This window comes from Rhinatrema bivittatum, chromosome 4 (genome assembly GCF_901001135.1).
Source record: "Rhinatrema bivittatum chromosome 4, aRhiBiv1.1, whole genome shotgun sequence".
Taxonomy (NCBI): domain Eukaryota; kingdom Metazoa; phylum Chordata; class Amphibia; order Gymnophiona; family Rhinatrematidae; genus Rhinatrema; species Rhinatrema bivittatum.
Genome location: NC_042618.1, coordinates 435,138,280 through 435,153,785, shown reverse-complemented (window position 1 = coordinate 435,153,785; position 15,506 = coordinate 435,138,280). Strand labels below are relative to the sequence as shown.

At 43.3% G+C, this 15,506-nt stretch overlaps 1 protein-coding gene across 5 annotated transcripts in view; it reads left to right on the top strand.

Annotated features, from left to right (window-relative positions):
* The window catches only part of SLC41A2 (solute carrier family 41 member 2), a 160,665-nt gene that overhangs the window by 104,106 nt on the left and 41,053 nt on the right, over window positions 1–15,506 (top strand). For 3 of the 5 annotated variants that reach the window (XM_029601523.1, XM_029601520.1, XM_029601521.1), the window contains one exon: window positions 5,899–5,931. The exons of 1 other annotated variant lie outside the window; for it this stretch is intronic. In XM_029601523.1, the coding sequence (XP_029457383.1) occupies window positions 5,899–5,931 (33 nt within the window). Of the gene's footprint in view, window positions 1–5,898; window positions 5,932–6,633; window positions 6,861–15,506 lie in introns of those variants that run through there. One more of the 5 variants, XM_029601524.1, reaches the window with a different exon arrangement.

Sequence of the window (15,506 nt, the reverse complement as noted above, 5' to 3'; positions counted from 1 at the left end):
TTCCATTTTCCATCCTGTTAAACACAGTTTGTTTAAAAGCACAATGTTAAAGAATGAAAACAGAATTCCAGCACCAGGAGCAAAGAAAGTCCAGTACTCTGCTTGTAATGCAAAATCCTATCCACCAAAAAGGCGAACCATACACGTTAACAGCTACAATGACTGCTTGTAAATCTGACCAGCAGTAAGATCACAGTGATGGTGAAAATGTGTGATCATAATGATGATACTGATAATGCAAGTATCCCAGTTTTATATTCTTTCACACTACAATATCATTCTGTTAGAATACCATGCCTTCAAATACACCAGGAAGCAGCGCTGTTTCATACTGACTGGAGAATACCAAAGTTATTTTACTTTAAAAAAAAAAAAAAAAGTCCCAGGAAGCTCCGTCTTTAGGATTGTTTAAGTTTCTTGTAAACATTATCATTATTTTTATTTCTTGCACATAATACAAATACATCCAAGAATTTAAATAAAAACATCTGGATCCTGCATGTAATTCAGAGATTTGGCAATACGGAATATGCTTTTTGGGGTATACTAGAGATTATTGGACTTAAACCCTTATTTCCTAAGCTTGTCCCTAAAGACATAAAATGGGGAAAAAGCTTTTGGTAAATCAGGCCCTTTGCAATTTCTTTCTTTTTTTTTTTTTTTCTTTTAATGTTTTTAATTGCTGTTCTAAAAAATGCTTAGAGCAAGGAACAATGAATCAAATGAATATAATAACATGATAAAACACACAAAACTAACACATTGTAAAATAACTAAAAAAAAATCCTATAAATCCTTCTATAATCATGCAATAAAAATGACTTATTTGAAAAAAAAATGAGGGAATTAACGGAAAAGAAAAGGAACAGCATTGCTACTGATAAAATATATCTCAGAACCATATATCTGATTCCAGGGCTTTTTTTTCCAGCTTTGGGGTCATGTATGCTGGTGAATTTTGTTCTTAAATCAACTGAAATTTTTTGTTGCTTAGATTTGTGGTAGGGAGGTGGAGTACTCTATTTTGAAGAAATATGTAAGGAACTGAATGTAAAACAGATTGTTACTGTATTTGGCAATTTGTGATGTATACATGATTTATATTCTGAGTAAGAGAAATCTTTTTGAGCTGGATCGTCCCAAAGGAGCCACACATCCAGAAGTCCCAGAATGGAAGATGGCAGGATATTTGCATTCTTTCGTTTCATACTGGCAATGTTTTGGATTCAAACATTTTTTTTTAATCTAAAAACCTGTTTAACTTCAAGTATAATTAGCATTTTAAACTAATGGATGTGGAAATTTGTTCCAAAAAGAAGCTGGAACCAAGTGGAGAAGTCAAGGGCCATTAGATCTGTTGAAGGTAACATAGAATATGATGATGAAGCTAGACGGGCCTTATGATGCTAATCTAGTCTGCCCAGTTGTCTTCCTGATACAATACCATAGATCCCACTAGATTTCCAGCTTTACTTTCACTTCCTTGCAGCATGTATTTTGTAATGTTACTCCTGAGTCTACCTTCATTGAGCCTCATATCATGACCTCTTGTTTAAAACTTCCTTTTCACTGAAAAAGTCATGGTTATTGCTACATTATCTTTGGGGAATTTTACTGGTGGATCCTGTTCTGAGTAATATTAGTGAAAAACTAACATAGAAACATGATAGCAGAAAAAGACCATGTAGCCTATCCAGTCTGCCTATCCGTCCAATTAATGTAGCATAATTCCCATCTCTTCTTTAGAGATCCCTGTATTTATCTCATGCTTCCTTGAATTCAGATAGGGGCAGATTTTAATACCTACGCGCGGGTGTAGATTTGTGCGCGCAACCCGGCATGCACAAATCTACGCCTTATTTTATAACATGTGCGCGCAGCTGCGCGCATGTTATAAAATCCGAGGTCGGCATGCGCAAGGGGGTGTACCTTGCGCGCACCAAGCCCTAGGGGAGCCCCAATGGCTTTCCCTCTTCCTTCCGAGGCTGCTCCGAAATTGGACCGGCCTCTGAGGGAACTTTCCTTCCACCCCCCCCCGTACCTTTGTTTTGCAAGTTGCATTTGCCTCTGGCAGGCGTAGGTTGCGTGAACCCCCAGCCTAGAGACCCTACAGAGACATCTGGCCATGCCCCGCCCAGGGACATTCGCTCGTCCCGGGGCTTGCGTGCATCGCTGGGCCTATGCAAAATAGGCTCACCGCGCGTAACCCCTTTAAAACCTGCCCAGTACTGTTTTGGCTCTACACTTCCACTGGGAGGCTATTCCACAAATCCACCACCCTCTTGGTAAACAAATATTTTCTAAGATTACTTCTGAGTCTACTCCCTTTCAACCTCATCTCATGTCCCCTCATTCTAGAGCTTCCTGTCCATTAAAAAAAGACTCACCACCTGTGCAAGGAAACCTTGGGGATATTTGAATGTCTCTGTCATATCTCCCCTATTTTGCCTTTCCTCTAGGGTATACATGTTTAGATCTTTAAGTCTATCCCCATTTACTTTAGAATGAAGTCCCCTGCCCATTTTAGTCACCAGCCTCTCCTGTTTATATCCTTTTGAAGGTGCGGTCTCCAGAATTGTACACAGTATTCCAAGTGAGGTTTCACCAGGACACATAGACTGGGTAAAAATTTGAAAGAATCCTTGGTTTGTATTCTTTATAGTGCAGAGCTTCCCAAACCTGCCCTAATGACTCCACACAGCTACTTGGGTTTTCAGAATTTCCTCAGTGAATATGGATGAGAAATTTGCACACACTGGGCCTCCATTGTATATAGATATAGCTCATGCATATTCATTCTGGATATCCTGAAATCTTGATTGGATGTGGGGAGTCACCAGGATAGGTGTGGAAACCTGACTATGGTGCGTATATTCCATGGCAACATTTACAACACGTGAGACACGGGGGTTACATTGTGTGAAGTCCAATATATGCCAGTATACTTCTTCCAATTATCACTTGTGGATAAGATTACTTGTAATAGGTTAGGAGGGTTGTGTTCATTTTCTTCTCCCTTTTTTAGCCTTACGTCTTTGATTTCTTCCCCATCTCCGCTGCTGCCAGAGAGAGTAATTACATGAACAATCAGTGGCCAAGGGCTAGAGGGGCACCACCTCTGAGGCCCACTGACAGTGGTGGTCACTGGATAGCAGCAGCAGCCATCATTCCTGCCTCCTTCCTTCTCTCCCTAGGCCCATGGTGTTCCCAGGTCTAACTGGCCATGATGGTGCATTCTGAAATTTGTGGCCAGTCCTTAAGAACAAAATAGGTTGTTTTTTTTAAAGACCATATTAATGTGGATGGCAATTTTCAAAGCCATTTACTCGGGTAAATAATTCATCAAGGTAACTTGCCTTCCTTCAATCTGGCAAAAAGTATGCCAAGGATTCTCTAGCACGTGTACTTTTAGCTGGATGAAGGGGGGAGGAGTTACCAGTGTCGCCAAATAATAGTAGTTTTTCCAAAGTCTTAACTTAAAAACAATGACACCAAGAGAGAGAGTGTAATTTTTTATATTAGGGGAAAAGCAGTTCTGTTTTAGACAACTCTCCCTCATGCATTATTGAGATTTGCTTGAAAACAATTGCCATGAGATTGTGAACATATCCATCGTGAGCAAGATTTAGGTATAGCATGTCTTTTGAAGCTTGGGATTGTTCCTTGGTGCTGCCTCCCAATTTCCACCGGATATTACATAATACGGATACTGCACTCATATTTTGGAACCCACATGGCTCTTTCTAACCCTCTGGATCTTTTGCAGCACAGAATTCTTACAAGTAGGACTGAATAACATTAAGCCAAAACTTAACTGTCAACTTAAATATCTTTTTGTTAAAGCGAATAATAGGATGGTAAAGAACAAGTGCAGCTACTGTATAAAACTGAGAAAAGTTTCAAAGGAGTTACCCATGTGAAATTAGTCCATACCTACATAAGTAGCTTGTACTTGCGTACATTCTATTTAATCAACATCAAAAGTATGCATACATTTTCAGTTTTGCATGCATACCTACCTGCATAAAAAAAGGAGCGGTCTGGGTATTTCCGGGTCAGGGCTAAGAGATATACGTACAAGTTACTATTTTATAAGAGACTTATGCGAGTACGAGGATTTCGTCAACTCATTTACACAATTTTACATCCGCTAATTAACTAGTGCAGTTTATATCAAGACTTGTCTGTTGTCTACTATTTTTGGGAGGAAGGTCCGGGTGAAGTGGGAGAAGCTCAGAGTGAAGTAGTAGGGAGGGACTCTGTGAACTGGAAAAAGATTGGGTGAACCGGTGGAGGTATCGGCAAACTGGTGATTTCAAGTACTTGCGCATATTTAAAACATGCTGACTTCCACATATAAATTGGGATTTTACACATATAAGTTACGTTATTTCTGGCATAAAATATATGCATGTATGTTTACAAAATAGGTAGAGAAAGTACACGCTTTCAACGCATTGCAAATATTCGCACGCACTGAAATATACACTTGTATGTTGGATGGCAGATGTGCACATCTTTCAGAATCTGTGTGGACCAGATTCACGCAGATTATAAAATACTGTAGTGGATTTGTGTGTGCCCAGAGATATATATTTATTTATTTATTTTTCTATGCCGACATTGGATTTGACACATCACATCGGTTTACATATAACAAGATGTCTAAGGCGAACCTTATAATGACATGGTACATTGTAACAGCTTAACTGAGTAACTGGCTACGTACATATAACTGTTTTACAAGATAGTATTACCATAACATGTTTGATAGCATAACTTATTACAGGATCTATTAAGAGTTTGTTTAACTATGTACAGTGGCAGGGTAGGGAAACAAGGGGGATGAGGGGACTGTGGTGGAATTATTTGTCTAGTGCGAAAGCTTTCCGGAAGAGCCAGGTCTTGAGGTTCTTTCGGAAGGTAGGTGTGGATGGGTCAGTTCTGAGAGCGGTTGGAAGGTTGTTCCATAGGTGAGGGCCCGCTACGGATGCAGCGCGTTCTCTGGTGGAGACTCTATGAACTTCCTTGGTGGGGGGAATGGGGAGTAGGCCTGTGTTGGTTGAGCGGAGATTTCTAGTAGGGTTGCAGGGGGTTAGGGGTCCTTGTAGCCAGCTGGCTTTGTCATTGTGGATTGCTTTGTGTATGAGCATGAGTGTTTTGTATTGAGATCTGAACGGGACGGGCAGCCAGTGGAGTTGTTTGAGCGCGGGTGTGATGTGTTCTGTTTTTTTTCCTATTCGTTAGTGACCGTGCGGCGGCATTTTGTAGGAGCTGGAGGGGCTTGAGGGTGGATGCGGGAAGGCCGAGAAGAAGGGCGTTGCAATAGTCTATTTTGGCGAAAAGGAGGGATTGCAGTACCGTCCTGTAGTCCGGGGGATGAAGTAGAGGTTGGAGTTTATTCAGGATTTGGAGTTTGTAGAATCCTTCTTTTATCAATGTCTTGATATGCTGTTTGAAGTTCAGTTCCTGGTCCAGGGTGACTCCGAGGTCTCTCACCGTCGGGAGTATGTTGTATTTGCTTAGAGTTGTGGGGTCAGATATGGATGGATATATATATATATATATATATATATATATATATATATATATATATATATATATATATATATATATATATTGAATTGTCTATAGGATATTCATGTGTAAGTGCCCTTTACACAGGTCAATGGCTTTTTAAAATTGCTACAATAGTATGTTACATTTACACCTGCAACTCCTTTTAAATGACCTCCTTAAAGTACATTTACAAGTGTAAAACTTATTGACAATTCAATGGCATTTATTGTAGCAATTTTCAAAAGCCCACTTGCACACACAAAGTGCATTTACACATGTAAATGTTGTAACTCCTTTTGAAAATTATCCCTAAAGCACATACTTTTTACCCATATACAGGATGGGCAGTTTTCAAGTAGCCCTCTTACCCAGGTAAGTAGCCATAGTTTCTTTAAATAATTGCCATCATATGTTCATTTTTCTTGAATTTTACACAAAACTGTACAACCTGAAGTGATTATTTTTTTTCTCCTTATTCACGGTTTCCTATTCCACTTGGTCATCATGTCTCATTTTATCTGTTCTCTTCTACTCTTCCTTCCTTTTGTCCTTCCCATTTTTTGTTGGTTCTGTGTATACTGTAATGCAGAACATACTTAAGGGCCAGGGTCACTAAGGCCTATCTCCCATTCTGTGTCTATGGGGAAGGAAAGCCAGCAACATAGTAGATGGCGGAAAAAGAGCCGTTAACCCATCCATTCTGCCTAATTATTTCTAAGTGTACAGATGCTTTCTCTGTACTTATACTTGTGTTGTTCTAAAAGGTGGCTCTGTTATTCTTCTGAGAAAATAGTACAATATGAATTGTATAGTAATTTGCTTTTGGTATCAATCATTTTCTAAGTGTAACATTCCAAACATGCTGTACAGCTCATTCAGGTATGTTTAAGAAATTATATTTTAAAAACAAAATTCTAAACAAAAATACCAGCATATGCAATGTTGTAGTGCACAAAAAATAATTATAGCATAGGCTTTGCTCAGTGCAATCAAGCTAGCGAGTTACATAGAAACCAGCTTCTTTATCTCATCCATACTCTGACATCCATCTTTTGGCAATTCTGTTTCCTGTAGACCCAGGCAGTTGCTTGAAGAATGCCTTCAAAAGCTTTATTCACTGAGATACTGTGTCATAGGCTTCCTGACCTCCGCAGCAGCTGCAGTGAGTTTGGTTCGTTCATGGTCTCAGATTCGATGGATCAGTTCTGCAAAATATGGCCCCTGAAACTAGTTTGTTTCACAAGGCCATGAGCATTTTTAAAGGATTGTGACTGTGTATTTACCATGCAATAAATGATAATGCGTGCAGAATACATGTGCCTTGAATGATACAGTGCAATAGAATAGTGAACCATTAAAGTAATTAAAAATGAATACACATGCCAAGCACCAAATCGAAATGTAATTTCTGCAATAACTGAACTTTTAAATACACAATTGGTACAGGATTAATCTTATTACAATCATATATTTTTCAGAAGGTAAAGCTGTACATTTTAATAGTTTTTCACATCGTTATATTATAAGTGTAGTTTGCCAAGGCGCTCTACTCCCTGCAGTTCTGAACTAGCCTTCTGAAACCTTCATCCTCTTTTCAGCATCTAAGAAAGGAGAAACATGGATTTCTCAGCATGCCCACTCCATTGAGACAGGAGGGAAGACCTGGCAATCATGCAAATACATTTCTAAAAGGGACTTAGAAAGCAACAAAAAAAAGACACGCAGAGCCTAATAATAATAAAAAAAATAATAATAAAATAAAGGAAATCTCATTTTACATGCCAATAATTTCCTTTGCAGTCTGTTCCATGAAGATTTTGTGCCCCTCACATCCATCTCTTTATAACAAAGAGACTGAAAATAAGCATTTAGAGGAAGTGTTATAGCATACATAATTCCAGCACGGTGTTCGTTAGGGGAAATAAAGCTTTCTTTTATTCTAACAAGGGACTGCGTCATATTGCATCTGTGGACTGCTGAAACTTTCTCAGTAGGAAAGAAGCTGTCCTGATGAGTCAGTTGACTGCCTGCCTCAGGATCATGATTACGCTGTTAGCAATTGGTGCTTCTTTCCCTGGCAACTCTTTTTTTTTTTTTTTTTTTTTTTTAATCTTTTGCTGCAGTGAAAATGAGTTCCTTAGAATCATGGGACCTCCTTGTAATTATAGCACTTGTCGACGAGGATCTAGGGGAAACTAGATTTTTTATTCCAGGAAAATGCTTTACTCGGCGATCAGCATTCATTAAATCTCGCTGTGGTAGGATTTGACTAGATGGATTAGATTTTTTTTTTTTAAGTATCTATCTGTCTATATATAGATATCTATATCTATATCTTTTTTTTTTTTTATGGGGTGAGGGGTAGCAGATTGTGTAGGAGATTTGCCAGCTCTTATAAAAAATAAAAAATCACAATGCTTTGAACTCGGGCACCGGGGTAATGACTTGAATAACTAAGTATACAATATGTGGATGATTGCATTATTTTGTGATTAGAAACTTGTTTAATGAAGTATCAGTGGAGTAGGCCCTTTTGGTCTTCTTCCACTTAATGGAAGGTGACACAGGTAGCTTCTCTTCAGTCTGGATAAGGAAATGTCAATTGAAGATTGCAATAAATTGTACTTCTTCATAAAGAAAATTAATATTTGGTTAAGAAAATAAGAAGCGCCATGCTGCATCAGCCCAAGGTCCATCAAGCCCAGCAGTGGCCAGTCCAGGTCACAAGTACCCTTCAGATCCCCAATAGTTGATCTGTTTTTTATATCTCACTCCCAGGGATAAGAGCTGGTTTTCCCAAATCTTCCTGGTTAATAAGCGTTTATGGACTTTTCCTCCAGGAACTTGCTCAATCCTTTTTTGAACCCCATTATGTTAGTTGCCTTGACCAAATCCTCTGACAATAGATTCCATAGCTTGATTGTGCACTGAATAAAAAAAAATACTTCCTACGATTTGTTTTAAACCTTCAGTTGCAAGTTTCATAAAATGTTCTCTACTGCTTGTATTGTTTGAAATAGTAATTCCACTCATGATTTTATAAATCTGTTATATCACCTTTCAATCTCTTCTCTAAGCTAAAGTGCCCTAATCTGTTTAGCTTTTCTCCATAAAGGAACTTTTCCATCCTGTTTATCATTTTCATCACTCTTCTCTGTATCCTTTCGATGTCTGTTATGTCTTTTCTGAGATGGGGTGAGCATCCAGAACTGCACACAATACTCAAGGGCCAGTTGTACCATGGATTTGTATAAAGGCACTATGATATTCTCCTAGGACAAGCAGAATGGTAGTCCTCTCACATGGGTGACATCATCGGATGGAGCCCTGCATGGAAAACGTATGTCAATGTTTCTGGAATTTTCACTGAGGATGCCCAGCATGCCCTAATCCACTCATCCACGCAGGGCCCCCTTCAGTCTTTTTTTTCCACAGAGCTTTCACCTTGCGGAGAGTGAGCTCATGGCTTTTCTTTTGGAAATAGCCTTAAAACTTTTCACCGTCATGTTTGGGATTTTTCGTGTAAATTCACTGATCGGTTCCCTATAGTTTCCCCAGTTAGGTTTTTTGGCAGTTTGGTAAGTCTCTTTTTCTTCCATTTCCCCTTCCATGGTGGCGGTGCCTCAGTGCTCGTCAGTATCGGCCACCCGCCATCACTGTCTTTCGTTTTCCTCCATTTTCTTTCATTTGTCATAGCCTCATCCGGTTTCAGTCTCTGCCCCTAGTGTCTGAGGACCATGTTCATTACAGACCCCCATGAGGTGTGTGTCCTCTGCCTGGGGGCATCGAACAACATCCAAAAGGGACATCGTGCTCGGCTCAATAAAATGAAGATCTTCAGGACAAGGAAGTCCGAAGCATTGGCACCAGTGGACCTGGGAGCTACACCGATGGACACCAAGCCATTGGGATCGTTTAGGTTGTCTGCTCCATCGATGCCATCCGTGGATAGGGGCGCCCAGGGCTGACCCCTGTTGGTCTCTTCCAAGTTAAGGACGTCGAGTTCATTGTCATTGACCTCTGCACTGGGGAAAGAGCAGACTGAGCACTGAGGGAAGCCAATGAAGCATTGGCACTGGTCGCCCTCGATGCACGGTGCTGGGCTTGAGAAGGCGCTGGCTCCTGCTGGGATGTCTCCGAAGCAACCCTGTGGCGAGAACTGCCCATCTTCCATCAATGCTGGAGGTCCGCAACGGTCTCCACTGGTCCTGATGCCAGTCGCAGATCCACCTTGGGGCTCCAAGGAAGATCTGGTCACCCCTCCTGCCTTCCAGTCTGTTTTGGCATCAGCAACTTTTGAGGAGCAGTTGGAGTGCAGGGTCCAGCTGGCATCCAGGCATTGCAGGGCATCAAACCAGGGGCACTGACTGTGTTGGTGCCAGCACTCACTCTGCTGGAACCACTGCTGAAATGGCTCAACATGCTTATGTTACCGACCCAGTTGCTAGTTCCTCCAAGGAGGAAGCTCCTCAAAGTCTGGCAGAGTCACTGAGGCCTGCAGTCCCCCGTCTAGCTTTGCTGGAGCCAGCACCGGTGCTACCGATACCCATGCCTCTGGACAAAGGCTGAGCACCTAAGGCTCCATCCTTTGTAGACTACAGTGAGGATGAGGTCCCATATGGCCCCTGGGGGGATGACACTGAGGAATCCTCCTCAGAGGACTCTGAGGGTTTCTCTTTGGAACAGTCTCCTCTATATGAGCAGAGGAAGTCTCCAGAGGACCTCACCTTCGCAGGCTTTGTACGGGTGATGGCGGAGGCCATCCCTTTTCAGTTAATGATGGAGGATGCCAGGCATAAGATGCTGGACATCCTCCAGTTCGTGAAGGCCCCTAAAGAGATCATGGCAGTCCTGGTGCACAAGATCTTTAAGGAGTTGCTGCTGAGGATCTGGGAGTAACCCCTCACAGTACCTCCCATTAACAGGAAGGCAGATGGGGTTTACCTCATCAAACAGGCTACCGGATTCAAGAAGTGTCAGCTGTCACGCAATTGGTAGTGGTTGAATCCGCTCTCAAGAAGGCCAAGTGTTCTCAGACCCATGCCTCAGCGCCTCCGGGCAAAGATCATAGAGCAATGGACGTTCTTGGGAGGAAAGTATTCCAAGGGGCCATGCTTATGGCCTGCATTGCCTCTTACCAGCTCTATATGAGCCTATACTCTCGCACCCACTGGAAGCAGATGCAAGATGTGGCCGAGAGACTGCCTCAGCAACAGCTTATCTCTTATCTCTTATCTTATCTCTTATCTCTGCTGCGTCATGCCCTGGAATGTGGAAAACATGAGGTTCGTTCAACCTACGATGTTTTCGAGATGGTAGCGAGAGTCTCTGCAGCAGGAGTCTGTGCCCGCAGAATGGCATGACTGCGGGCCTCGGATCTCCGACCGGAGCTACAGGAAAGACTTGCTGTCCTGCCATGCACAGGAGAGAATCTCTTTGGAGATAAGGTGAGGGATGCAGTGGCCCTGTTTGCAGGATCACCATGAGACCCTCCAACAGCTCTCCACCAGCACTTCAGACCCGCCCTCCTCAGCCAGGAGGTCCACAAGGCAGGGCCAGAAGAAGTCTTTCTACCACCAGAGGGAAGTACTATCCTCTAGCACCTCACTCCCATTTGCAGAGGGTGAGCTCACAGGGCCGTCCCAGGCAAACAGAGAGCTCCCAAGCACCAGCTGGCTTCCCAGCCAAATCCTGGGATGGGGTTTTGACTGGATTGTAGGGAGTATAAGCCAACTACCTGTGTCAGAGACACTGGACCCCCCCCGGTCAGGAGCAGGCTACATTTCTTTGTGGATCGGTGGTCCAATATAACCTTGGATCAGAGGGTCTTGTCCATTGTCTGTCAAGGTTACCAATTAAACCTATTGGGTGTCCTGCCAAATTGTCCCCTGTACTACTTCGGGAGCTCTCTGCTCTAACGGCCAGAGCGGGCAAACCTATCCCACCAGGGCAAAGAGGGCAGGGATTCTACTCTCAGTACTTCCTGATTCCAAAGAGAACAGGGGGACTCCGTCCTATCCTAGACCTAACGGCCTTGAACAGGTTTCTCAAAAAAGAAAAGTTCAAGATGGTTTCCCTGGGTACCCTGATTCCCCTCCTGCATAATAAAGGGGTCTGGCTATACTCCCTCGACTTAAAGGACGCATACACTCACATCAAGATCTTCCCGGGTTACTGGAAGTATCTCAGATTTGTGGTGGGAAAACAACACTTCCAGTACAAAGTGTTGCCGTTTAGGTTAGCGTCCAATCCATGTATCTTTACAAAATGTCTTGCCATGGTGGCAGTGCACTTCCGCAAACTGGGAGTGCATGTTTTCATTTACTTGGATGATTGGCTGGTCAAGAGCACCTCCCAGGCAGGGGCCGTTTGGTCCTTGCGCTTGACCATCCAGGTGTTGGAGCCACTAGAGTTTATCAAATACCTGCAATCCCATCTCAGCCCATCACCTAGAGTGGATTTCATAGGAGTCCTGCTAGGCACGGTTCAGGCAAAAGCCTTCCTGCTGCGATCAAGGGCGGTCACCTTGACGTCCATAGCAGCGGTGATTGAACAGCACCAACAGGTTTCAGCTCGGCACATATTAAGGCTGTTGGGCCACTTGGCTACAACCATCCATGTCACTCCCTTAACACATGCACAGAGCTCAATGGACCCTGAGGTCGCAGTGGTGCCAGGCCATACACAACCTTTGGGCTCACATCTGAGTCACTCCGCCTCTCCTGGACTCTTTGTCCTGGTGGCGGGCTCTTTCAAATCCCCCAATCCAAATTGTCCTAAACACGGATGTGTCCACCTTGGGGTGGGGAGTTCATGTAAAGGGGCTCCGCACCCAGGGCTAATGGTCCACTCAGGAAGCACAATGTCAAGTCAACTTCCTGGAGCTCTGGGCAGTCAAGTACACGATCTGTCCAACAAGATTATGCTGATACAGATAACCAAGTTGCCATGTGGTATGTAGTCAAGCAGGGAGTTGCAGGGTTGTACCTCCTGTGTTGGGAAGCGGTCCAGATTTGTTCCTGGGCCCTGTCCCATGGGATGGTATTCCGGACCATGTATCTAGCTGGAATGGAAAATGTGATAGGCAGTCTGAGTCATGCCTTAAGACCCCCATGAATGGTCTCTGGACCCAGGGGGTAGCGAACTGGATCTTCCGCCTCTGAGGAAGCCCAGAGGTGGACTTGTTCGCATCCTCCTGCAACAGGAAGGTGATTCAGTTCTGCTTCTTGTACAGGTCGGATGGCAATCCAGCCTCAGACGCCTTTGCCCGACATTGGGGTGGGGTCTTCAGTACACATATCCTCCGATTCCTTTAGTTATGAAGATTCTCTTGAAGTTTCGCGAGGACCGAGGGACTATGATCCCAGACCTCATCATGCCAGATCAGGGCATACAGCATCCCAACCTCCAGAACCTGTCGCTCCCAGCCTGGATATTGAGAGGTTGATCCTGCATCTGCTTGATCTTTGAGAATGTGTCTTGGATCTTGGTAGCTTCCAGAAAGCTTTCCACTAGAAAGTTCTACAGACTGAAGTGGAGGAGGTTTTCTGTGTGGTGTGAGTAGAAGGCCCTAGATCTGTTCTCCTGCCCCACACAAAAACTGCTTTACTACCTTCTACACCTATTGGAGCCTGGCGTGAAAACCAACTCCGTTAGAGTTCATCTCAGTGCAGTTGGCGCATACCACCAAGGTGTAGATGGTATGCCCATCTCTGTATGTTTTATGCGGGGCCTGCTTCAGTTGAAACCTCCCCTAAAGCCTCCCGCTGTGTCTTGGGACCTCAACATAGTGTTAGTTCAGCTGATGAAAGCTCCTTTTGAGCTGCTGCACTCCTGTAACCTGAAATACCTGACCCGGAGGGTCATATTTTTGGTGGCAGTCACTTCAGTGCGCAGTCAGCGAGCTCCAGGCCTTAGTGACTTATCCACCTTATACTCAAGACAGGGTGGTTTTGCGTACACACCCTAAGTTCCTGCCTAAGATGGTGACGGATTTCCATTTTTACTAGTCAGTTGTCCTGCCAAAATTCTTTCCCAGGCCCCATTCGCACCAAGGCGAACGAGCCCTGCACAGTTTGGATTGCAAGAGAGCCTTAGCCTTCTATATGGAGTGGACAGAAGCCCATACACAGTCCACCAAACTTTTCATTTCCTTTGATAGGAAAAGACTGGGAGTTGCCCTTGCCAAACAGACATTATCCAATTGGCTAGCAGACTGAATCTCCTTCTGTTATGCCTAGGCAGGGACTGCATCTTGGGCGTCAAGTCAAGGCTCATTCTATTAGAGCCATGGCAACGTTGGTGGCCCACTTGCGAGCGGTTCTCATTGAGGGCTGTGATGTGGAGGTCTCTCCACACGTTCGCGTCTCACTACTGTATGGATAGAGATGGCAGACATGACAGTAGGTTCAGCCGGTCTGTCCTTCGGAATCTCTTTGAGGTGTAGAACCCAACTCTCCCTGCCTAGGGTCCATTGTTTGGGTTCAGGCTGTCTCCCCCTCTTATACCCACGCACTGCGGTTGTTATGCCTGTTGGTGTCTGGTTGGTGCTTGTTGGTCCCCTTTTGTGTTGAGGAGCAGCCTGTAGCTAGGGATTCACCCATGTATGAGGACTACTATCCTGCTTTCCCTAGGAGAAAGCAGAGTTGCTTACTTGTAACAGGTGTTCTCCTAGGACAGCAGGATATTAGTCCCCTCGAAACCCGCCCATCACCCCGCGGAGTTGGGTTTCTCCTATTTTTGTTTGTTTTTGACGTATTTCTATGTTATGATACTGAAGAGGGACCCTGCATGGACATGTAGATTAGGGCATGCTCAGTCAAAATTCCAGAAACTTTGACATAAGTTTTCCGTGCCAGGCTCCATCTGATAATGTCACCCATGTGTGAGGACTAACATCCTGCTGTCCTAGGAGAACACCTGTTACAGGTAAGCAACTCTGCTTTCTCTGTTTTGTTTTCTGATCCTTTCCAAATAATTCCTAGCATTCTATTTACTTGTTTGACCACTACCAGTTCTGACACTTTAGTCCACTTCCCATTTCTGTTTGCACTAGTTATCATCTCTCCTGGTTCCGAGATGATATGAAAGGATTTATTTTATTTTATGATAAGTTAGAATGAGTTCTGACCTGTTTTCTACTGTTAACTCTACTGTTAATTGTTCACAGCTGTTCCTTGTACCGCCACTGAGCGAATGTTGTAGTTACATTGTAAACCGATATGATTTGTATACTTTACAGGAATGTCTGTATAGAAAAGATAAATAAATAAATACCACTCTCTGAGCTGAGTATTTCAAGGTATTAGCCACAAGGACTTTGAGGTTCTTTTCCTTTGTGGTGATTCCTAAAACAGAACCCACCAATGTGCTCACATAGTTGGGATTATTTTTCCTTATGTGCATTACTTTACACTTGTCCACATTAAATTAGATTTGGACAGAACAGCCCATCTGATGCCACTTTTCCTATGGTCCTTGCCTAGGCAGAGTTTAATTTATCTGATACTGTATCACTTTTGACCCGTGAGGTTTTGGATGGTACTTTTAGAAAAACTAATCCAACAGTCTGTGAGCTGGATTCCTGTCCATCTTGGCTTCTGAAAGAAACTGTATCTGTTCAACAACCGTCCTTTTTAAAAGGATATGATTTATTAGACAGCTACCATTCAAGATTTAGAGCTTGTTTCAATTCAGGCACTTGTAGATAACTTAAGGAGAGAGCTTGACAGTGGACGAGATTCTCTGTTGATATTGCTGAACTGGTCTGTAGCATATAACGCAGTTGATCATGAGGTACTTGAGAGCAGATGATATACTAATCCATGTTCTAGGATCTTCAGATTGGATAGGACTGTAGAAAAACCTAATTCCTACTTATCCAAGGTATCAGGGAGGTCCATGTTGAAAAGCAGTTATTAGCTGGATACGTTATCCATTAACTCTGG